This window comes from Rhinopithecus bieti, unplaced genomic scaffold (genome assembly GCF_001698545.2).
Source record: "Rhinopithecus bieti isolate Rb0 unplaced genomic scaffold, ASM169854v2 scaffold_23881, whole genome shotgun sequence".
NCBI lineage: Eukaryota > Metazoa > Chordata > Mammalia > Primates > Cercopithecidae > Rhinopithecus > Rhinopithecus bieti.
The window spans coordinates 730,611-755,046 of record NW_016811421.1 but is presented as its reverse complement, the minus strand read 5'-3'; the positions used below and the strand labels follow the sequence as shown (position 1 = coordinate 755,046).

The following is a 24,436-nucleotide window of genomic DNA, read 5'->3' as shown; positions in this document are numbered from 1 at the left end:
AACACTGAACCTTTTAAGCAGGAAATGTGGCTCAACATATTTCCAAGTTTACCCTGACTGATAAGTAGAAACTAAATGAAAGAAGACAAGAATAGAAGCTGGGAGACAAGTTGAGTAGCTGCAACAATAGATTAGGTAAGAGATGACAGTAGTTTGACTTAATGTAACAGCAGAAGAGATGGAGAGAAGTGGATGGATTAGACATCTATTTATTAAGAACAAATGAGAGGACTATCTGATGGGTTGGAGGGGTGATGGGGAGAGAAAATGAGTAATCAAAAGTATTGTCTAGGTTTCTTGTTTGGAATAACTGGATAGATGGTGAAACCATTTACTGAAATGGGGAAAAAATGGGGACAATTTTCTCAGAGGTTAAGAGAAAGCAGGAATATGGAAATTAAGATTTTAGTCCCATTTTAGACACATTCACTTCAAGTATTCATGGGGACTTGACATATCAAACAGACAACTAGATATACAAATATGAATCTTGGAGAGTTTCATTTAGGAGTTGCCAGCATTTTGTAGTATTTAAAGCCATGGGAATGTCTAAGATTATCAAGAAGATGAGTTTATAGAGAAGCAAGCAGAGAATAGAGCCCAATTTTTAGAGGGGACTAGAGGAGGAAGAACCTGAAGAGCACTGAGCAGTAGTGGTTAGAGAAGTAGGAAAGAGAACAGGTGAGTACAGTGTCCTAGACTCCTATAGAAGATATTTTTTTTAAAGAAGTAAGCCTGACCAGCTATGTGAAAAACTGCTAAAAGCTGGAATAGGAAGAGGTCCCAGAAATACCCACTGGGTCTGGCAGTATGGAGACAGCTGATATTGATTAACAGTTTTCACTGGCATGAAGCCAGATTGGAATAGACTAAATAGGAAAATAGTAGATTAATAGGATTAAATAGGAAATCAGAAGTAACATGTAGATATCTCTGTCAAAAAGTGTTGCTGGGACAAGATCAAAGAATTTGGACCATAGATGGAAAGGGATGGCAGAAGAATCTTTGTTTTGCCTTTTAAAATAAATGTTGGCATAACAGTATGTTCAAACATTACTGGGAAAAATCAATAATTTGATGATGAAGAAGATAGAGATAATAACTGCAGAAATGAAGTCCCTGAGAAACCAGAGGGACAGAATTTAAATCAGAAGTGGAGAAGATGGCTTTCGATAGGAAAGGAGAACATGTATTACCTGTACAGAAAGGAAAAAGAAATTGATCCAAATGTTGAAAAAATCATAGATTTGATGGTGGGACTATAGTGGAGATGTATCAGCAGGAATGGGGCTGGAGTTGGGGTGGTTTTGGAGGATTGAATAAAATGCATAAGATACAAAATAATCATCATGGGAAAGTGAACTTCCTCTTAGGCTGTCTCCCTCTTTCTGGTCACCTGGTCTGATTTCTCCTTCTTTCTGTAACTCACTTCATTCTTTTCTCTAAGAAGGCAGGTTTCCTCTGCTTCTCTGTTCCCGTGACAGAAAATGGCCACTCCATGCACAAGTCTTTATAGAAAAACATTTTATTTCTTAATTTCAAATTCCCAAAGGAGAAAATTTAATTGGCCCAGCTTTAGTCAGTTGTTGAACTCAGGTGAAATCAACCATGGCCAGAGGATTTTGTACATACATAGCTGTCAGGCCCAAACCCTCTATGTGTTGGGGGAGGATTGGTTCTCAGAGAAGAGGGATATTAGTTTGTCAGATGCCCCATGAAGCATCTACCAAACTTATTTTCTGAGATTCTGAACTCCGTTTTGCTAAGGAGTACTTCTGCCCTGCCTTCTTTTCTAGTATTGTTTTCTTTCAGGTTTTTTCTTTTCTTTTTTTTTTTTTTTTTTTTTTTTTTTCCTTCCATGACTCATGTATAAATTTTCACAATTCTGTTTTCACCCTCTTTTTATTTCTATGCTTTTCTCCTTTGCCAAGTTCGTTTGTGATCATGGCTTCAACTACCATATGGACATGGATAGCCCCCAAATCTATATCTCTTGTTTTCTCAACTTCATTGTCATTTAAAAGCTGTCTCCATTTGAATATTCTCTGGTTATTTTATTTATAGCTGAACTCATTATCTTTTCACCAAACCTCCTCCTTCCCTTAGCTGCCCTGTTTGTGTTAAAGCCATGACTGTCTTCTCAGGCATCCAAGCTTGAATCTTCAGAACTGTCTGGCATTCTCCTTTCAAAGTCCACATGATCATCAGCTGAGAAGGAGCGTGACTTTCACCTTATTTCCCTCTCCATGTCCTTTGTCATTCCCCTAACTCATGTCACCTAAACTAATGTGGAGTATTCTCTAAACCTTCTACATCATCTTCCAACCATCAATCTCTAATTCATGTTGTAAGCTATTCTTGAATTAATCTTCATAAAGCACAGCTCCACTCATGTTCTCTCCACCCATTCAAGAATCTTCAACAGCTCTTCACTGCATATCCAATAAAGTGCAAGCTTTACCTGGCAACCAAGGGCCTCCATGACCCATCATCAACAGGCCAAGACTTATCTTCCATTAACCATCAGCCAAAGACAGACTGTCCAATCATCTTCTGCTTGGTTTTATGCATTCCTACCTACATGACTTCTTCATACTCTTCTTCCTGAAGCCTTTTCTCAAGTGAGCTTTCCCTTCCCTCACTTCCATAATACTCTATTTACATCTTTTTTTATGTAAGGCAAATCTGTAGATATGGCTTTCGCTTTTTTGGCATATCTTTTTACTCCTATTTACCAAAGTGTGAGAACAGGTAAACCCAACAGAGTGTAAAACAGTGTCTGACACTTCACAAACATTCAATAAGTAACCTGATAAGGGGTTGCTATGGCTTGATGCTAGTATTGTTGCTACTAAGCCCCCATTTAGGCTTATTAGGGGCATTAATATGGACCTTTTCAATAAGATGCTGAGTAGGGCACTCTGAAAATTGTGTTTCAAAAAGTTTAAAATAAGAAAAAGAAACTTCTCTAGTCCAGCACTGCTGATGAATTGATGGCACCCTAACAACAGTCCCTCAACACACTTACTCATGTGGCAAAAAATAAGATTTGGCCACATAGGAAGACACTTATGACATACTTTAATGACTTGAAACTCTCATTAAAAAATAACATTATGATAATCAAACATATTCCCTTCATAGGACTACTATTGCTTTCATGTATTATGAACACCCTGTTTGGGACTAAAACAAATAGAATGTCACAGCATGGAAAGAGAATATTTATAGTTCTTTGGCCCCAAGTTTTACCTGTGAATGTGCTGACTTTATACAATATAGTCTTTTAGATAAATGGTAAGAGTATTATGCAGCAGCTTAAGATGCATAGGAGGTACCACTGGCATCATAGTTGGCAATTGGAGCTGCTGTAGAGATGAAAACTGAAAAACCAGGGGTTTTCATTACTGTTTTCTATTTTTGAGAAATAACTGTACACTTATTCTTGATGACCTTACCAGTTAAAAATAAAATATCTATTACTATTGCTTCTTCTGAACTTCTTTTAGAAACAATGTTTTCATTATTTACATATAATAGTCTTGCCTACTTAATTATCATTTATTTTCAGTTCCTTTACACAGGCCTCTTGAGAATAGCTCTTCTTAATAGTGAGATAGAACTAAATACCAATCAGCAGATGTCACTCCTTAAGTGATCCTCTTCAGTTTGTTTATTTCAGTTGTCCTTTTCTTTCAACTGCCTTTTCTCCATTGCCAATTCTATTTTCCTTTTTCTTGGAGATAGGTTCCCACTCTGTCACCCAGGCTGGAGTGCAGTGGCGCGATCATAGCTCACTGTAACCTCAAACTACTGGGCTCAAGCAGTCCTCTGCCTCGCCAGTAGTTGGGACTACACCTGACCCCCATTTTCCATTTTCAACCTCTGATGAGCCTCCAGGAGCCAGTAGGTCTAACAACCATAATACAAGGTATTCTGTCTTTTTGAATGGCAGCTTCAATACAAGTATCTGTGTGGTTTACAGTAACCACATCAGATATTTTTCTACTCTGCGACTGTGCTTTTGTATCAGAGATACACCTCTTACATTTCTTTTTTTTCCTGAGGAAAAGCACAAGTTTTAGTTCATAAAACACTGGCTAAAATTTGCCACTCTTAACAACATTAAACAAATATTTATTGATCATCTACCATATACTAAGCACTGTTGTGGAGATTCAGCAGTTACAAAACTGATAAAAAGTCTTCAAGGCTGTTCTATTCTAGACAGATAAAGCTAAAAATAATTATATTATGGTTTGGATGCTGATAAGTACTCTGGAAAAGAGTAGGATAAAGAGAAGGAAAAGCCTAGGGAAGCTTACGATTTTTTAAAAAGTGTTCAAGAAAGCTCTCATCATGAAGGTGGTGACATTTGAGTAAAGACCTGATGGAAATGAGTCAGCAAGCCGTATGGATATCTGGACAAGAACCTTTCAGGCAGAGGGAACACCTTGTGCGAAGGTGCACGTAGGCTGTCACAAGCAGTGAGGAGTTTAATTTAAGCATCTGCCAGGGATGAAAATTCAGTCAAGGCTTTTTTGTGGTTGTTGCTGTTAGGAATCAATCTACAAGAGAGTTTAATCTGCTTAAGATGAACATCAGTGCAGATCTGTTTAGTGTTCTCTCCCAGCCATGACCTCATTGCAAATACTGACAGCCTGGACTGCCTCTCAGATTTGGATGGGCCTTGGATGCTCAGCCAGGCAAACCCAGATGGAGCTAGAAGTGGAGGGTTTTGGTAGCTCTGTGGGCTCTGTGGCTTCTTTGTCTTATGATCTCTCCACATGGGGCTGCATATAAATCATATGTAACCAATGATTCCAAGTTTTAATTTAACCTAAAATGTAGTCTATTACCATATTTGCAGTAAGAAGTAAATATAACAGGATTCTACCTCAGATTAGCTAATGGTAGATCCTTGTCCCACAGATAGCCACTGCATGGGGCTACTGAAACAGAAGTATTTCTCATGCCACCAAATTGTGCCTTCAATTTTGTCTTCTTTACACAGGACGACATAGTAAGAGGTCAATGTTAACATTAAGCCTTACATAGGATTTTCAGAGATTGTTACACTTACATTCAACCAGTATGGAAAATCAGCACTAGGTCTAACTACCTCATAGCTAGCATAATAGCATAACAATGCTCTTCTAGCCTAGCAATCCACATCTCATTCTAGGGGGTTTCCAATTTACTAAGAACATTTTCCTAAAGCTTCTATATATCCTTGGAGCTTACTATCATTCTCACTAAGAATAAAATATTATGAAGAACCCAACAAATGGACATTTGAAAGCAGGTACTGAGTTTAATTTATTTTAGGCCACCTTTGATTTGTTCGAAGCCTATATTCCTTAAATATGAAGATCGGTACTTACTTCATGAGAATAAAGGTTTAAGAGACAACTAAGGTTTCTATAGCAAAGAGAAGTGACTGAACTTCTGGATTGGTCATAATGACTTACCAGTAACTGAAAATAGTGTTTTAAGATCATACTAATTCTCTGTTTCTCTTTGTGGATTATTTAGATTTGCTTTAGATGTCTAAGTCAGCTGTGGTAGATTTGAACAAACACAGAAAGTCCTTAAAATATGACTAGATATGTTGTTTTAGATCCAAATGAGATCCAATTGATCATTGTGATTGTGACCGAGTATAAATTTAGAATTATTGTAACCTAATATGTTGAGGTCATTCCATAAATATATTTAGGAGTAGCTAGAGATGACATTTCTATAATGCAACTATGCTGTAATCAAAGCAACAACTCAGAAATTTACCAGCATGTAAAATAAAAACCTTAATTTTTTTTTTTTTTTTTGAGACAGGGTGTCATTCTGTCACCCAAGCTGGAGTGCAGTGGTGTGATCAAGACTCACTGCAGCTTTGATCTCCTGGCCTTTTGGGCTCAGGTGATCCTCCCACCTCAGCCTCCCTAACTGCGTCTGGCTAGTATTTTTGTATTTTTAGTAGAGATGGGGTTTTGCCATGTTGCCCAGGCTGGTTTCAAACTCCTGAGCTCAAGTGATCCCCTGCCCCTGGCCTCCCAAGGTGCTGGGATTACAGGCGTGAGTCACCGCACCTGGCCAGCTTTACATATTTTTAATGTGTCAGATTTTCTGTTCTTGCTATTCTGAAAAAGTCACTGAAAAGAAATCATTTATCATTCTTTTACACACAATATAATGCAGTTTTAAATTAATGAGGTAGGCCAATTATATAAAATTTGAAAGAGTATAAAGTTTTTATTCATAATTAAAATATGTTATTCTGGAGCACAAAAAAAAAAGTAGTGGTCTGTCTTCATTTGTAGAATTTCCTTTAAACTGATGGAAACTTACCTCACAGATGAGATTTGTGGGCCACTGTAAATACATACTCTACAAATTATGTACCCCACAGCTTTGAGCTGCCAGGCACTATAGCAGAGGGCTTCCTCAGACTCTTGAGCCAGTCTTGAAATTTTTATTTCCCATATACTAACTATTTCCCATATACTAACTAATTTCCCATATACTAACTGTGTGATCTCAGGCAAGACAGCTTATTTATGCCACAACTGAGACCACAGTAAGGATAATAATAGTATCTACCTTGTGGATTATATGAGGACTGAATGAATTAACACACATCATGTTCTTAGAATAGCGGCTGGCACATGGTGAATAAACATTAGCTATTATTCTAATATGTGGTAAACTGAGGAACTATGAAGTACTGCATGAAATTTTGTATTTTATTGAGTTTCATCTTTTTTTTTTTTTTTTTGGTTTTTTTTTTTTTTTTTTTTTTTTTTTTTTTAACTGAACCCGGTATGCTTTCTGGTCTGAACACACAAGAAAGCAAAGAAGGATGGCTCCTGTACGTGAAAGTGACCCCTGCATATAGTGCCTGAAATAAGAGGAAGTTTGTCAGTGTGGGCAGACAGCACGAGTAGACCAATCTGACATTCTGCTTCTCTTTTAACCTCTTGACAATTAATGAAAGTTATCCGATGAAGATCCTTACATTAATTGCTTCTGATTAAGGTTTAAAACCTTGGTTTACTGTGGGATAAATTTAGATTTTTGATTGTCATCCAAAATCTTTGTACCCTTTCAGTTTCATTGCAGAATAAAAAACAAATTTACCACAATGGATTATTACATTACATCTGGTATTTATTCCTCTCAAGAAGCTATCTGCTTCGGAAAAGGCAGGGGCGCCCTTCATTAATATATCTAGCTGCTGGTGTAATGACGTAAAATTCCTTGTTGACCCCTGCTACTCAGGGTTATTGTCTTGGAACATAGAATTTGATAATCTCTTTTCACTGCATAATTACAAATGTTAGGCTGTAAAAGTATTTTACTTTGTTCAATACAGGTTCCAGACATTTTGCCTGCTCACCATAAGTTCTTTTGATTAATAAGGCTACTGGTCACGAAAACTCAGCTTACTAAAATTAGAGGGGAAGAGATCCAGTTTTCTGGTTCTAACTAAAACATCCCACCGGATGCAGGTGTACTTGCAAATTAAAGTTTGCCTCATGAGTCCCGTCTCAAGTCATACAGACGGCCCAGGAGGGTGGAGCCCCTGCAACCTGCCTTGCGTGTCTGGGGGTGTCGGGACACGCGCAGGACACACACAATCCAACTTTCCTAGTCTCGCTCTTACCTCAAGGCTGTCAACTTTTACGCTCCCCACTGCGCGCACAACCCCCACCTCACGCTGCCACCCCCTCACGCCCCGCCTTCAAAGTAGGAGACACCATTGTCATTGGACACTCCTTCTCTCACTCCTATTCCAGAACCAATCACTCGAGTTCTGGTGGGGAGCCCCTAAGCCAATGGAAATGCTCGTTGCGGCAGCTGCCGGGTCCTGAGCGCTGGGAGGCGGTGCCGGGGGCGGGGTGCGGCTGGGGCGAATTAGTTGCCATTCGAGTGAGGAGTAGGTAGAAGCGGCGGCGGCGGCGGCGCGGACTCCGAGGAGCGCCAGCGCCTCGAGGCCCTTTCTCTCTACCCTGGTCCCCAGAAGCAGGGGTCCCGGCCCTCCCTGCAGCTGCCGGGTTCTCCCGTGCGTGCAGCCCAGCGAGGGCTGAGGAGAAGGCTGCGAGTGGCCCTCGGGGCTGCGTAATCCGGGCGGTTGCCCTGTCAGCGCGATGCCTGGAGCGGTGGCTTCGGCGGCGGCTCCAGGCTCCTTGCGGCCCCGGCCGTGACCGCCACGCCGAGCCCAGCCGGGCGGTTGGGGCCGTTGGACGTTGGTTTTCGGAGCCTTCCCATCCCCCCTCGCCGAGGCGGCGGGGGTGTGCGTTGGGGAGAGGGAGCCCTGAGACTCCTCCCCCACAGCGATACCCCTGCCCCTCCCCCTTACACACTCGCACGCACTATCGCGCCGGCTCCCACACGCTCGCGCGCCTCCCGCCCCGCGCCTCCGTGTCGGCCGGCGGCGTCCAGGGCCCGCAGAGCCACCATGTCCACTGCCTCCTCATCCTCCTCCAGTTCCTCTCAGACCCCTCATCCCCCGCCGCAGAGGATGAGGCGCAGCGCCGCCGGGTCCCCGCCCGCCGTCGCCGCAGCCGGGAGCGGGAACGGTGCGGTGCGGCGGGGCGGGTTGGGCCTGCGCCCCGGCTGCGTGAATCGCCGGCTGTGCAGCCATGCCTGCGCCACGGTGCATACCAGCTCTGCGGGGCAGCCAGCACAGTCCCACTGCGCACCGCCGCCGCCCTGCTGCGCCTCGCTGGCGCCTTCGGCCCCGGCGGCCCGCGGCCAGCCGTCAGCCCGACGCGCCCGCCGCCGGCCGCAGCCCCGGCCGAGCAGGCGCCGCGGGCCAAGGGCCGCCCGAGACGGTCCCCAGAGAGCCACCGGAGGAGCAGCTCACCTGAGAGACGGAGCCCCGGCTCGCCCGTGTGCAGAGGTAGCGAGCCCAACCCTCCCGTCCTCCCGGGCTGCGTCTCCCCGACGGTGCCCTCCGTGGAAACTTCAGCCTCTTCGGGCTTCTCTTTGCTAGTGCATTATCGAAGGTGTGAAAGTGGCTTTGGGAATCTCACCCCCCTGCGGTCGCTGCGGGGCTTGGAGGAGCGAACTGAAAAGCAACTTTTATTTGACCCTCATGCCGCCCCTCAGATTTTCTCTTCCATCACTCGCCTGCTTCGAGAGGTTTTTCAGTTTAAGAGCTGGCTAGCTCATTCGTGTGTTTGCTGTTTGTAGCCGGGGAAAGAGGAGCTGGGCGAAACACTTAAACACGCACACAAACTCTTCAGCAGCGGATAAGGTGGTGGTTGTAATCTCTACAGTCTCTTTGTGCTTTCCTGCAAAGTTCCTAACGTGCCTATAACTACCGGGATAATTTTTTTATTTTTTAGAGGGATGGTGGCATTAGTTATGATGTAAGGATATCGGCTGGATGTAATGATATCTGCTAGAGGGGACAGTTTTGAATGTGCAATTGAAGTGTATACGGTTTTTTCCCTCAGTTCTCCCTCCCTCCCTCTCTCTCTCTCCCTCCCTCTTTCCCCTCCTCCATCCCCCTCTCCCTCTCTCTCTCCCTCTCTCTCTTCCCCTCCCCTTTATATATTCATGCATCAGAGCACTCCTGCACTGGAAACAGTTTATGCTCAACCGGAGATTTTCATGGTAAATTTCTGAAAACTTATTTGTGGAACGTGTTCGTTTTTTCCTTCCATTTTTAAGTACACTTAACAGTTTAGTTGAGCTGTTGAAGGATCTCAAGTTTCTTTTTTGTTAGGTGTCAAAGGTAATGGTGAGCTGGTGGATGCTGTGGGTTTCCCTTAGTGTTTTCTGTTTTGCTTTGGTTTTGTTTATGTCTGGGGACACAGTGCATGATCTAGTTGAGCCCTGGGGGAGAAAAGGAAGATTAGCCAAAACAGGGACTTAAAGCTCATAAGGGAGAGTGGAATAGCTAATATTATTAGATACCAGCCTAGAGCTACAGATGCTGCTGCTGCATTGTGGAGGGAACAGATCATGCTGGGTGGAAAAATCTCTGCTTGGAAGGGAAACACTGTCAAAGTCTGTACATTGTTTATGTGGTATGTGGAATTTTTTTTTTTAATGGAGTTTTCTTGAAGGTGTTAGAGTTGGAGAAAGTGGTTGTCTGCATTATGATACATTGCAGTCTTGGTGTTTTTGTTTTAATATTTCAGACCTGTAATTAGCATGTTGCTAACGCACTTGTTTTCTGACCACTTGATGTTGAACCAGTGTAGGATGTAGTGCAGTGGGATGAGTACATGAGCATCAAGAAATACATCCTGTAATCTGTATGCACTGGGAGGAATATGCTCCTCCACTCCTCCCCCAGGTCAAGCCAGCTGCTGCAGAAACTGACATCCTCCAGCAAATCCTGAATGAATGAATGAAAACAACGTGATCGCCCTAATAATGACCACAACTGAACACACATCTTTGGCTGTATTTTATAGAAAAGGCCACCATTTTCTAACAGATTAATGCCATATGCAACTCTTGCGCATTTTCTAGAACTGTATGAAATGAGAAATAACAGAATGAACAGAAAACAGTTACATAAATTTTTTAGTGATTTTGCTTCAACAGTGCACAAATTAAGTTTTGGGATTTTCTTGTAGGGACTAAGAGGCATAAAATAAGCATTGCAGATTGTGGGTCTTGTGGGTGTGAGTAAGAGAAGTTTCAGCAATTGCTGCAACAACATAATGGTCATCTAGTACCCTCCTCCCCTTTTGTATATAAACACTAACATCTTACAACAGATAATAGTACAACTTGTTTTTCTGCATCCTTCAAAAGGCTTAATTGCTTAGGAATTACATGCTCCATCATCAAGCAGTTTTAATGAAATTTGTGATCTGGCTTAAACTATTCTCTTTGTTGTAGTATGGCACATCCGAGTTTAATGCGATTTTAATGCAATCATGATGAAAACACTTTTCTGAGTCTGGTTGTGCAGCAGACAGATTTGCAGTGTCAGAGAGCTTGTGTTGGGAATGCAAGGGCTTTCTTTGCTAGAGATGTTTTTCTACTGTTTTAAACACCAAGTGGTTTTGTTAGTTTTTTACATTGAAGTGATTTTGAATGCGGGCTTCTGTACCCCCAGTTCCGTGATTATATTACTCCTATGTTACTTCTCCATGTCCTGCCTTTTACCCCCACTACCCAAATTAAAACTGTCCTACTAATCTATTCTGTTTCCTTAGCCATTTAAAATCCATGATCTGAACAGTTGATTTAATTTTTAGAATGATTGTCTTCTCACTTTCTTTTGAATGCTGTAAGGTTCTGACTTGAGTGGATTTTAGCCTCCACTGGTCAAGGCTCCTGCCGCTGCCACTGCTGCTGCAGACACTGACATCACTATACTGCATGAATGAAAAACAACAACGTGCTCCATTTCTTCCTCTGCTCTCCACCTCCTCCTTTTTCTGCACACTTCAGTGTATGTGGGGGTGTGTGTGTGCGCGCAAGAGGGTGTTAAAACTGCGTTTGAAACTACATTTTAAAACATTAAGTAGTTGATGGCTCAAGGGGTAGGTATATAGTAGAAAGGCATATTGTTTATGGAAAACTGCAAGTGCTATGGGCATTTGGACTAAAGGTGACATAACTGAGCATTCAGTATTTCATGCATTTCATCTGGATTGATGATTATAGGAGAAAATATGGAAGCTTAAAATTTTTTTATGATTCTTTTACCAAAAAATTATGAAACAACACAATTTCTAAATACATTATGTCATTATCTGCGTCTTAAGCATTCTTAATGTGAATATTTGTAGGGCTGAGGCTAGAGTAACAGAGAATTGATATCAGATTGTTTCACAAGGCTGAGGAAAAGCTGAATTCTATAAATAGGAATAGTCAATTTTAATATTATAATATTAATTTATACAACCCAGGAAAAATGGTAATTTCCTTTATTTTTGTAGCATAGTTTTAAATAATTTAAATGGTTACCATAATAGAAATACATAAATTGCCAAACACCTTGCTGTATATATAGAGGACATGGAGTTTTACAAATTGAAACTTTTGTTTGTGCTCATGGGTCATCCTCTTTTTGCTTGTTTTTTTTCTTTTGTATTTTTAAAACTTCAAGGTTTGTTATTTACATTCGTTTCTGTACTTTTGCCATTAGTAAAATGTCATCCTCCCTCTTGTTTGGTTCTGAAGGGTCTTGCAGTGGTGAATGACAGGCTGCTGAATGAATCCTCAGGCTCCCTGTGATGTGTTTGTAATAGATGTAAAATCATAAAGTATTATGCAAATAGTTATTTTTTTTGTAATGGTAATACATAAAGTCTACCTTTGAGATAAATAGAGCAACTCAAATGAGAAAAAGCAGGATGTTAATGTTAAAATTAATGATCTTTAAGCTAAAATCATTAGTAACAACCAAAAGAAAATATAATAAAGTTGCTTCTTTTTGAAACCTCACAGAGCAGAACCCGTGGATTTAAACATAGAACAAATATAGTTTTACTGTCCAAGATAGCAAGTAGGAAATGCAAATCTTTGTGTGTGTGTGTGTGTGTGTGTGTGTGTGTGTGTGTGTGTTTTGTAAAGATAGAGCATTAGGATGAATTATAAGTTCTAAAAGATGTAAAAACAGTCATATTTAGAGTACTCTGGATGGAGAATACAGCTTATTTTTAAGTGTACCAAATCTAATAAAAACATGGAAGAGCTTGTAATTTATATAACTCCTGTTATGAAAAATAGCATGTGTTGGTTCCTGATTTAACGTATCAGGTTTATTTAGGCCTAATACGCTACCAGATTGCTAACTCTAGAGTGAAATTTGATTAGACTTTTCATGAACATCTTGAGAGGCACATTGTTTTATACATAAAGAAGTTATGATTCTATTCTAAGAGATAATATAAATACAATGTTAACCACATGTAATATGTTTGCCTGTGTTTTCAGTTTTATCTTTTCCTTAAATTTATCTTTTAAGTCATTTTATACTGTTCTCAGTGGAATACAAAACATTTTAATAACTTTTCTCTTTTAAAAGAGATACTCAGATATTCTCTTTCTATAAAGTTTATTCTCAGGCTGATATTCTTGGAAATTAAGATCCTCCCTTTCCATTTAGCATGTGTTGGTTCCTGATTTAACGTATCAGGTTTATTTAGGCCTAATACGCTACCAGATTGCTAACTCTAGAGTGAAATTTGATTAGACTTTTTCATGAACATCTTGAGAGGCACATTGTTTTATACATAAAGAAGTTATGATTCTATTCTAAGAGATAATATAAATACAATGTTAACCACATGTAATATGTTTGCCTGTGTTTTCAGTTTTTATCTTTTCCTTAAATTTATCTTTTTAAGTCATTTTTATACTGTTCTCAGTGGAATACAAAACATTTTAATAACTTTTTCTCTTTTAAAAGAGATACTCAGATATTCTCTTTCTATAAAGTTTATTCTCAGGCTGATATTCTTGGAAATTAAGATCCTCCCTTTCCATTTTAAAATTAATTAATTTTCCTAGAGTGCTTATAGAAACTTATTTCAAAGCTTTCTTCTACTAGAGTGAAAATACATTAACGTTTTAGCTTTTTCTAAAGAAACAGGTTTCACATACTGACTTTTGGGAAAGGTTTTCATTCTCAGAAAACTATACTAGAGAGCAGCAGTGTTCATTATTTACAGAACTAATTTTTTCCATCAATTATCTCATGGTGCCTAAAATTTGTAGATCAATGAGTGAATAGCAAAATAGATAAATGAATTTATAGTTATTTAATCAAAATCTGTCTTATGTTCAAAGATTATATTCCTCTCAAATAACTGTTATTCTAACTGTATTGAATATTGAATACCTAGCATGTGTAAATCACCTTAATCAGTTTTTAACTGTATGTAAAGTTCTGTGTGTATATATTGAACTGGAAATCATTTTATTAATTACAGTACTTTTTACTGAAGGACTGCATTGTACATTTCTGCAAGGACTTAATGCAAATTAGCATTTGTGCTTTGGGGAAATGTTAAAGGATAATGGCATCCTTGTAATTTTTATTTTACTTGTGATAATTCAGACTACATGTGAATAAGAAAATAAAGGAGTAACTGGGCTCCACAGCAGTGAATAGAATGGAGATAAATGACAGTGTTCAACAAATGGCTAGTCGGAGAGGGTTTTCCTTAGTCTGAAATTTTTAAAAATTCTAGAAGTCTGTTTTATTAAAACGTTCACAGGTAGTTAATAATCCGCTAAAGAGTATATTCTAATGACTTAGTTCTTCTTAATTTTAGTTTGGTCTTTTCTCCAGAACTTAACATTTCCAGACACCACCTCATAGACTTTTTGGCAGCCCTTGTCCTAGTCTGTGTCTGACACTGTTTTTTGTCTTCAGTATATAATTTATTCTTTTATTAAGTGTCTGAGAAGCTAAATCACTGACACTCTTTTTGTGCTACATACTGTTTAATTATTTTAACAAGAGGTTGAATTTATGTAACTTCTGGTCTCTGCCAAAAGTAAGTGGAGGAAAGAGAATACAAGTACTCATATATTGATATAGAAAGCCTAGGGAACTGATGGAAGAGCAGATACTACCTGTGTTTCCCGCTACTCTTCATCTGGACCCTTGAAAGTGACCATAAGTTGACTCATCATGTAGCTATTCTGGAAGAATTTTTGTGCTTATTCTGAAAAACAAATTATAATGGATTAGCAATAATTCTGAAAAGTCTAAGGATTTTACTTATATTATGAACAAATTGTGGAAAAGTGTTTCACTGTAGCATGAACAAACATGGCAGATACCTTTAAGCAGTGTTGTTTATTCCAAGTGAATGTTACTGAGGCACATTCCAAGAGGCAAGTTCATGAGTACCTCAGTGACTTCACCTATACTATGCTGTGTCTCTAGTTGTAGGTAGGAAGGAAGAAAACATGTATTTGTGTGCTAACTATATACTAAGCAATGTGTACTTTGATTCAGCAAGGATTTAGGATGTGGATCTTCTCATTCCAGATCCAGTGTTCATTCCATAAAACTATCCTGTTGCTCCTAACTAAAAAAGACTCTGATGTTGATGATCAGCTGTGATTTCTGAGCTAAAAGAATGACAAAGGAATTGGTTTTCTTTTGTTTCCATGGCACTATTATGCTGTGCTGGGATGTGATCTGACATTTTCAGAATGTCTAAAAATGTGAGACCTACTTTGTTGAATGTAACTAAAATAAAATATAGATGGATTGGCCATTTTTCTCCATTTCTTTCTTGCATAAAGAGAGAGAGGCAGAGAGAATGTGTGTGTGTGAGAGAGAAATTCTTGTTCCTGAGAGAGACAGACAGAGAGAGAAATTCTTGATTCTGGAGATAGGAACATGATTGTATCTGGCCTTTCTTACATGTAATCAGAATCTGTACTGTCCTCGAATCACTTTATAGTGAATATAAGTGCTTTTCTCCCCTTTTCTCTCTTCATAAATGTTAAAAGTTAATTACATATGGTGCTAAACTGATGAAGACTTCAGGATTCACTAAACAGAGACTGGTCTCAGGTGATTGTCCCAGCAACTGGCACTAGGTTGATTCAGCCCTCCCAAAAGACAGCAGGCTTCCAAGAGCCTGTAATTTGTGGGTTGAACTGTGTACATATATAACTTAATGAAGTTCACCGTAGTACACCTTAATGATGGCTCACCAAAAATAATGATGATTTAAAGAAGCTAGTGGGCCAGGCGCAGTGTCTTACGCCTGTAATCCCAGCACTTTGGGAGGCTGTGGTGGGCAGATCACTTGAGGTCAGGAGTTTGAGACCAGCCTGGCCAACATGGTGAAACCCTGTCTCTACTAAAAATACAGAAATTAACTGGGCATGGTGGTGCACCCCTATAATCCCAGCTACTTGGGAGGCTGAGACACGAAAGCCGCTTGAACCTGGGAAGTGGAGGTTGCAGTGAGCCAAGATCACGCCATTGTACTCCAGCTTGGGCAACAGGAGCGAAACTCTCTCTCAAAAAAAAAAAAAAAAAGAAAAAAAAAAGAAACGAAATGAAACTGGTAACCCATGGTTGTGTGGCAAGGTCAGTGTCCAAAATTGTCTACCAGGTTTTTAGAATTGTTAAGAAATCCTGCTGGGCATGGTGGTTCACACCTGTAATCCCAGCACTTTGGGAAGCTGAGGCAGGCAGATGGCTTGAGTTCAGGATTTCAAGACCAACCTGAGCAACATAACAAGACCTTGCCTCTACACTAAATACAAAAATTAGCCTGGGCATGGTGGCACACTCCTGTAGTCCAGCTACTCAGGAGGCTGAGACAGGAGGATATCTTGAGCCCAGGAGGCAGAGGTTACAGTGAGCTGAAATCACCCCACTGCACTCCAGCCTGGGTGCTAGAATGGGGTGCTGTCTCAAAAAAAAAAAAAAGTTAAGAAATCCACCAACCATCTAGATGTGTTTCGTAATGAAAAGGCAAAAACTGCTACAACTTCCTGTCTAGTGTTACTGAAGATCAAATACTTATTAACTACTGACAGTAATAATTCCTTATTTATTCTGTATGAACATAAAGAAAACTTTTGTGAATAGTTCCATGTAGCTAATTTTAACTTTTACATTACTAAAAAATTAACTTTCTGATGAAACATTTTCTAACATTATTACACACTTGGTTGTTAAGCACAGTGAACAAGATATAAAGGAACTCCTTGTGGCTTGATTAGCTTCATTAATAACTATTATTGATAACTTATATACATAAAAATGATTACTATAGATGATACTGAGAATAAGACTGAGTGAGTATTGACTGACTAGAGTTGCACTATAACTGATTCTATAAATTTGCTTTTGGGATTATTTGCTGTTTTTCTGATGAAGGTGGAGCAAAGCATGTTTGACTGGACTAGTCCTTGATGGTATAACCTGGCTGTTTTCTCTAGAACTAATTATCAAATGAAAGACCAGAGCAATTATTTTCCAAATGGTTCCATAGATATGTCTTCGACACATAAATGTATCCTGAGAAATACTAGATTTGGAGTCAAGAAACTTGAGTTATCTTTTCAGTTTTGACATTTGACTTATGATAAGCCACTAACTGCATCTTATCTTCTGTGTCTTTAAAATGAAGGGAATAGGCTTTTAAGATTTTGGTTGGGTAGGGAAAAGATTCTGCTATTGAAAAGAAAAGTTTATTAGGCTAGATGATTCTTAAAGTTTTTATTTATTGAGCTTTTATGCCAACTACTAATCTTTGGTAGAATCCAATATAAGGTACTTTTATTAACCTCTTTTCACAGATGAGGAAACGAGGTCCTGGGAAGTTAAGTAATTTGCCCAAGATCAGGCAGCATGCACAGGTCTCTTGTAATGCTCTAAGTCCTGACTTCAAGATAGCTGAAAGTTGTTGTTGGAACCCAGTTAGTTATGGGGCAGGAAAGTATGCACAATGTATTATCCCACTGCTTATACAGTTAAGTCATAGAAAGGCTAAATATAGCTTTGGGGCGGTGAAGGAAGAAGAGAAAGCTAAATGGGACTAGACCCTAGTGTGCATGGAACTTAAAATAGCTGCAAGTATCCCCAGTAAGTATGCCATCATTGCGCCTTCCCTTTGGTCCCTAAAGGACCTATCACTTTGTTTAGACAGAATTTAGCATTTGATTTTTAAAAACTTCCATTCACTTGACATTTCAAAATCTGAGTAGAATAAGGTCTCTTTTTTGTATATTCATATTTGGCAGTGTAAACTTTTAAAAATCTGCCCATTTATAATGTAGTATATGGCTACTTTCAGGCCCATCATTATGATTCTCTACATTTATCATCCTTTGATATTTTAGCAACTTTCAACATAGTATCTTTTTATACAACACTGTCATGGCAAAGCAAGGCACACTACCTTAAAAAATTTTGTTTATATCTACTTGGCTGTTTCACTTCTTTTAGGTTTGTTGATATAATACAGAAAAGAAATTTTAATCCCTATTTTCATAATTTCTTCCAGGGTGTTTTGGCATTTTTTTCAATGTCATTTGTGCTTTCTGTAAGTTCTGCATAGTAGTAATGTGGAAATGATTTTCTTTTATAAGTAACATTAGAAATTGTATTTGTTGTTAGGAGATTAAAAGTATTATATACAGTCTTTGTGATGGATAAAGTTTCTCATAACATTTCTTCTGTAATTACATTTACTTTTCTAGTTAAATATATCAGTTATACATTGAATTAGTGAAGTGTGATGCTGGTATCTTAGAAGATAATAAAAACAGGACTCAGTGGCTCAGGGTTACATCAAGTCTAGCCATATGGAAACTTTACTATTCCTTATACAAACTTGTGAAGTGATCTTTCCATGAAGGTACAAAAATACCATAGTAAAATATAGATTGGTTTATATATTAGCTCATTATAAACAAAATATATTTATAATATCTTTTGAAGTTCTGTAAGTGCAATTTTATTTCTTCTAAAGTATTCTTGGAGTTACTCTGACACATTGCCCCTAAAAGACTCCATCAACTGTCCTCTTTCAGCTTTAAGTCAGATCACTTAAGTATCTAGGACTTAACTAAACTGGTGTTGGCAAACATTGCTAAATGCAGTTTCATTAGTATTGCAAAAGTGAGGATTTAGACTGTGCTCAGAAATTAGATTCTTGAAAAAAGCTACAGTATTCTGCAATATTTTGATCATATAGTTTAAAAAGTATATATTAAAGGTCTATTAATACTTTACATGCCAGAGTGACCTCTTCTTTAAAAAAAGAAAGAAACGCATTCAGGGAATTGCGTTTGCTCACTTTTATCTTTTTGGGTAACAAAGAGTGGGTCAAATTCTTAGCTGATTTTCCTTGTTCAGAAATATACTATTATCCTTGTTCAGAAATATACTATTCTCACTGAGCTTTCGATTTTATATATGAATTATTTATTTCTAAGTTAGCTTGAGCTTTTTCTGGTGTTCTGTTTTGAAGTTGCCACTCTGTTTATTTGTATTTTTCTTTCATTAGATGAAGCTTAAAATATTAATCGTTTCATTCTATGGTTTCCATAACATGCTTAGATCTAATGTATCTCGCTGCCTGTACGTATTATAATATTATACTATAGTTTAGCCTTGGTGCATGTCACTGGCCCTTTCTTTCTCTGCACACATATACATTAGTGCAGAAGTCTGAACTGTATTGTTGGATGTGGCTTCTTGTGTAGTAATGTGGTAATATGTAGTAATAATGTTGTGTAGTAATCTTGGGCAGTGATGCCTTGTGAGGCTGTTGAGATAAGGAGGACTTGACTTTGGCTAAATATCTGCTATTGCTGAGCTAGAATGGGAAGTGACAAACTTTTCATATGTTGTATCACCATTTACCTGAAACCTTGGTTGTTGAATGCACAGTGACCCATTTTTCTTTCTTTTCTTCTTTCTTTTTCTTTCTGTCTTTCTTTCTGGCAGTGTCTCTCTGTGTTGCCCAGGCTGGAGCACAGTGGCACGATCTTGGCTCACTGCAACCTCTGCCTCCTGGGTTCAAGTGATTCTCCTGCCTCAGCCTCCCAAATAGCTGGAACCACAAGAGTGTGCTACCACACCTGGCTAATTTTTTGGTATTTTTAGTAGAGACGGGCTTTCGAACTCCTGGTCTCAAGTGATCCGCCTGCCTCGGCCTCTCAAAATGCTGGGATTACAGGTGTGAGCCACTGGGTCTGGCCCTATTTTTCTTTCTTATAATCAGACTTTACCTGTCTTCAGTTTCTATAGACTTTTTGTTTTTGCCTTAAAGAAATATTAGCAACCTCCCCAGGGTTTATAGCTGAGGAGGAGTGGGTGCCATGGTGGTTCTACCGGAGACTACTTTGGGCAATGTGGTTGTTGATTTGTACACTGAGCAGCAGCCTTGCAACTGTGAACTTTTTGAGAGCAGGTACCACGGTTTAAGGACATTTGCGATGGCAGTGCCAAGCATCTAGAAGGTACTCACCTGCTTTAATTTCTTGAGATTGTACAAAATAAAATATTACAATTATTGCCTTATTCACAGTGTACAAAGGGATTTTATCATACAAACTGTTGATCCTATAGGGACTGGTCACGGAGGAGAGTTTATTTTTGGCCAATTGTATGGTGATCAAGCAAGCTTTTTTGAGACAGAAAACGTCCCAAGAGTTAAACACAAGAGGAAAGGCACAATGTCCTTGGTGAATAATGGCAGTGATCAACATGGATCTCAGTTTCTCATCACTACAGGAGAAAATCTAGATTACCTTGATGGTACCATACAGTATTTGGTGAGGTGACAGAAGGCATTGACATAATTAAGAAAATTAATGAGACCTTTGTTGACAAGGACTTTGTACCATATCAGGATATCAGGATAAATTATACAGTGATTTTAGATGATCCATTTTGATGCCACTCCTCATTTACTAATCCCTGATCTATCACTAGAACCTACAAGGGAACAATTAAAGAGTGGTAGAATTGATGCAAATGAAGAAATTGATCATTTCAAAGAAAGGTCAGCTGAAGAAGTAGAAGAAATAAAGGCAGAAAAAGAAGCTAAAACTCAGGCTTTACTTTTAGAATGGCAGGAGACCTACCTGATGCAGATATTAAACCTCCAGAAAAATCTGCTGTGTTTGTAAATTGAATCCAGTGACTACAGATGAGGATCTGGATATAATACTCTCTAGATTTGGGCCAATAAGAAGTTATGAAGTTATCTGGGACTGGAAGACAGGAGAAACTGTCTGTTATGCTTTTCTTTTTCTTTCTTTCTGTCTTGTCTTGTCTTTTCTTTTCTTTTCTTTTTTCTTTCTTTTGAGATGGAGTCTCACTCTGTTGCCTAAGCTGGAGTGCAATGGCGTGATCTTGGCTCACTGCAGCCTCTACCTCCTGGGTTCAAGTGATTCTCCCCACCTAGCCTCCCAAGTAGCTGGGACTACAGGTGTGCACCACCACACCGGGCTAATTTTGTATTTTAGTAGAAACAGGGTTTTGCCATGTTGGCCAGGCTGGTCTTGAACTCCTGACCTCAGGTGATTCACCTGCCTCGGCCTCCCAAAGTGCTGGGATTACAGATGTATGCTTTTATTGAATTTGAAAAGGAAGAAGACTGTGAGAAAGCCTTCTTAAAATGGACAGTGTACTTATAGATGACAGAAGAAAACATGGATTTTAGCCAGTCTGCTACAAAGGTTAAATGGAAGGAAAAGGTGGGAAATACAACAAGAGTGATTTAAAGGAGTATAAAAGGAACAGGATAAACCATCTAATTTGGTTCTGAAAGATAAAGCCCAAACAGGAGGCAAAATATGCTGTTGTACTAGATGAGCAGGCAGAAGACTCAAAGTCAAGTCACTCACACACAAGGAAAAAACACAAGAAGAAAACCCATCACTGCTCTGAAGAAAAGAAGATGAAGACTGCATACCTATCAAAATACTAATCCAGATAATTATAGAGAAAGTTTGGAGTTTGGTCACTATGAAGAAGAAGAAAGCTGTTGGGAGAAATGAAAGAGTAAAAGAGAGACTGAACTCAGAACCAAAGTCGCAGCTGATCTTGAGAGAGGAATGGCCATTATAGTAATAGTCACAAATCCAAATACCAGACATCTTTACGAAAGAGAAAGGAGTAAAAGAGACTGAGGCAGAAATCCAAAGAAATCCAAAGATAAAAAAAATCTAAGTACAGATGAAAGATGAAGAGGCAGAATTGAGTGGCCAACATATTCACCCTTGTCTAACTTAGAGTGNTGTTATGCTTTTCTTTTTCTTTCTTTCTGTCTTGTCTTGTCTTTTTCTTTTCTTTTCTTTTTTCTTTCTTTTGAGATGGAGTCTCACTCTGTTGCCTAAGCTGGAGTGCAATGGCGTGATCTTGGCTCACTGCAGCCTCTACCTCCTGGGTTCAAGTGATTCTCCCCACCTAGCCTCCCAAGTAGCTGGGACTACAGGTGTGCACCACCACACCGGGCTAATTTTTGTATTTTTAGTAGAAACAGGGTTTTGCCATGTTGGCCAGGCTGGTCTTGAACTCCTGACCTCAGGTGATTCACCTGCCTCGGCCTCCCAAAGTGCTGGGATTACAGATGTATGCTTTTATTGAATTTGAAAAGGAAGAAGACTGTGAGAAAGCCTTCTTAAAAATGGACAGTGTACTTATAGATGACAGAAGAAAACATGGATTTTAGCCAGTCTGCTACAAAGGTTAAATGGAAGGAAAAGGTGGGAAATACAACAAGAGTGATTTAAAGGAGTATAAAAGGAACAGGATAAACCATCTAATTTGGTTCTGAAAGATAAAGCCCAAACAGGAGGCAAAATATGCTGTTGTACTAGATGAGCAGGCAGAAGACTCAAAGTCAAGTCACTCACACACAAGGAAAAAACACAAGAAGAAAACCCATCACTGCTCTGAAGAAAAAGAAGATGAAGACTGCATACCTATCAAAAATACTAATCCAGATAATTATAGAGAAAGTTTGGAGTTTGGTCACTATGAAGAAGAAGAAAGCTGTTGGGAGAAATGAAAGAGTAAAAAGAGAGACTGAACTCAGAACCAAAGTCGCAGCTGATCTTGAGAGAGGAATGGCCATTATAGTAATAGTCACAAATCCAAATACCAGACATCTTTACGAAAGAGAAAGGAGTAAAAAGAGACTGAGGCAGAAATCCAAAGAAATCCAAAGATAAAAAAAATCTAAGTACAGATGAAAGATGAAGAGGCAGAATTGAGTGGCCAACATATTCACCCTTGTCTAACTTAGAGTGCCAGGAAAGCAGATGTTCAGATTTTGTGTCAAAGCTTGTTATTTTTTTCATACTGGGATTATCGCCCTTTAGATTATTAATACTGATTATATAGGGCACTGAAAGAACTCAGCGTTTTCTTTGTATACTTTTTTACGATAATTTTATTGTTATACATAAATGGTAGTGTTCATTTTGAAGTCTTTCACATTTTACTGTTTTTTTTTTTAAATGAAGTATTGTATACTGCCAAAATACATAGACATGTACTTATAAGGAAAAGGGATAATAAATATGAATATCTGTGTACTCATCAGCCAGCTTAAGATCTAGAATATTGCCTACACTTTAGACGTCCCATAAGAACCCTGTCCCTCTCAAGTAATTATTTGGAAATTTGTGTTGGTCATTTGCTTTGTACATAGGTATCTCTAAATGAAATGTTAATTTTGTATGTTTCTCAGTTTTGTATAGATGGCATAATGTTTACTTTTGTGGCTTTCATTTTTATTGCTGTATAGTATTACATGAATGCTTCTGTTGATGGACATTTGAGTTTTATTTATTTTTGTTTTTGCTGTTGAAACAATGCTGCTGTGAACATTGTCTATGTAGGAGTTACAGTGCCTGATCATGTGCTATGAGTATCTTCATTTGTATAAAATAATGTCAAATTATAAAAAATATTAGACTTATAGCCTTTAATTACTATTCAGGTGTGTTAGCTAATCTTTAGGACACTTGCCCAGTTGTACTTTGTATTAAACGTGTGGTCAAAAAATAATGTGTTTATGCAGATATTCCTGTTCAATGAAATACATGTTGTAGTTAACTTCTTGGTAAAGGAAACAATGTTAAATGAATCATATTTTGTGACTTTTCTTTTTTATGGACATATGGAACACTGAAGAAAATCTTATGGCCTCTGACTATAATGATGTCAGAAACCATATAAAATTGTATGTAGGAATTTTAGGAAATAGGGAGGTTTAGGAAAAGTAATGAAATTAATTAAAATTAATACTTGTTAATCTTAAAATATTCTTTTTTGTTAATTTTTAAAATACTTTATTGCTATAAAATGCTAACAATCGTTTAAACCTTCAGTGAATTGTAATCTTTTTTTTTATTATACTTTATGTTCTAGGGTACATGTGCACAATGTGCAGGTTTGTTACATATGTGTACATGTGCCATGTTGGTGTACTGTACCCATTAACTCATCATTTACATTAGGTATATCTCCTAATGCTATCCCTCCCCACTCCCTCCACCCCACGACAGACCCTGGTGTGTGATGTTCCCCTTCCTGTGTCCAAATGTTCTCATTGTTCAATTCCCACCTAGGAGTGAGAACATGTGGTGTTTGGTTTTCTGTCCTTGTGATAGTTTGCTGAGAATGATGGTTTCCAGCTGCATCCATGTCCCTACAAAGGACATGAACTCATCCTATTTATGACTGCATAGTATTCCATGGTGTATATGTGCCACATTTTCTTAATCCAGTCTATCATTGATGGACATTTGGGTTGGTTCCGAGTCTTTGCTATTGGAAATAGTGCCGCAGTAAACATACGTGTGCATGTGTCTTTATAGCAGCATGATTTATAATCCTTTGGGTATATCCCCAGTAATGGGATGGGCTGGGTCAAATGATATTTCTAGTTCTAGATCCTTGAGGAATCGCCACACTGTCTTCCACAATGATTGAACTAGTTTACAGTCCCAC

The 24,436-nt window shown here is 38.8% G+C and overlaps 1 protein-coding gene, 1 long non-coding RNA gene and 1 pseudogene across 3 annotated transcripts in view; 2 read left to right on the top strand and 1 right to left on the bottom strand.

Moving 5' to 3' along the window:
* The window catches only part of LOC108543413 (uncharacterized), a 25,087-nt gene extending 17,378 nt beyond the window's left edge, over positions 1-7,709 (bottom strand). For both annotated transcript variants that reach the window (XR_001889558.1, XR_001889557.1), the window contains exon 1: positions 7,664-7,709. This is a non-coding gene — a long non-coding RNA (uncharacterized LOC108543413). The remainder of the gene's footprint in view (positions 1-7,663) is intronic.
* Positions 7,710-7,869: 160 nt separating this feature from the next.
* GLCCI1 (glucocorticoid induced 1) overlaps positions 7,870-24,436 on the top strand; it is a 140,205-nt gene continuing 123,638 nt past the window's right edge. The window contains 3 exon segments of the mRNA XM_017893875.1: positions 7,870-8,584; positions 8,586-8,698; positions 8,700-8,902. Of these exon segments, the coding sequence (XP_017749364.1) occupies positions 8,459-8,584; positions 8,586-8,698; positions 8,700-8,902 (442 nt within the window). The 5' untranslated portion in view covers positions 7,870-8,458.
* LOC108543410 (peptidyl-prolyl cis-trans isomerase-like 4) lies at positions 19,789-22,671 on the top strand (annotated as a pseudogene).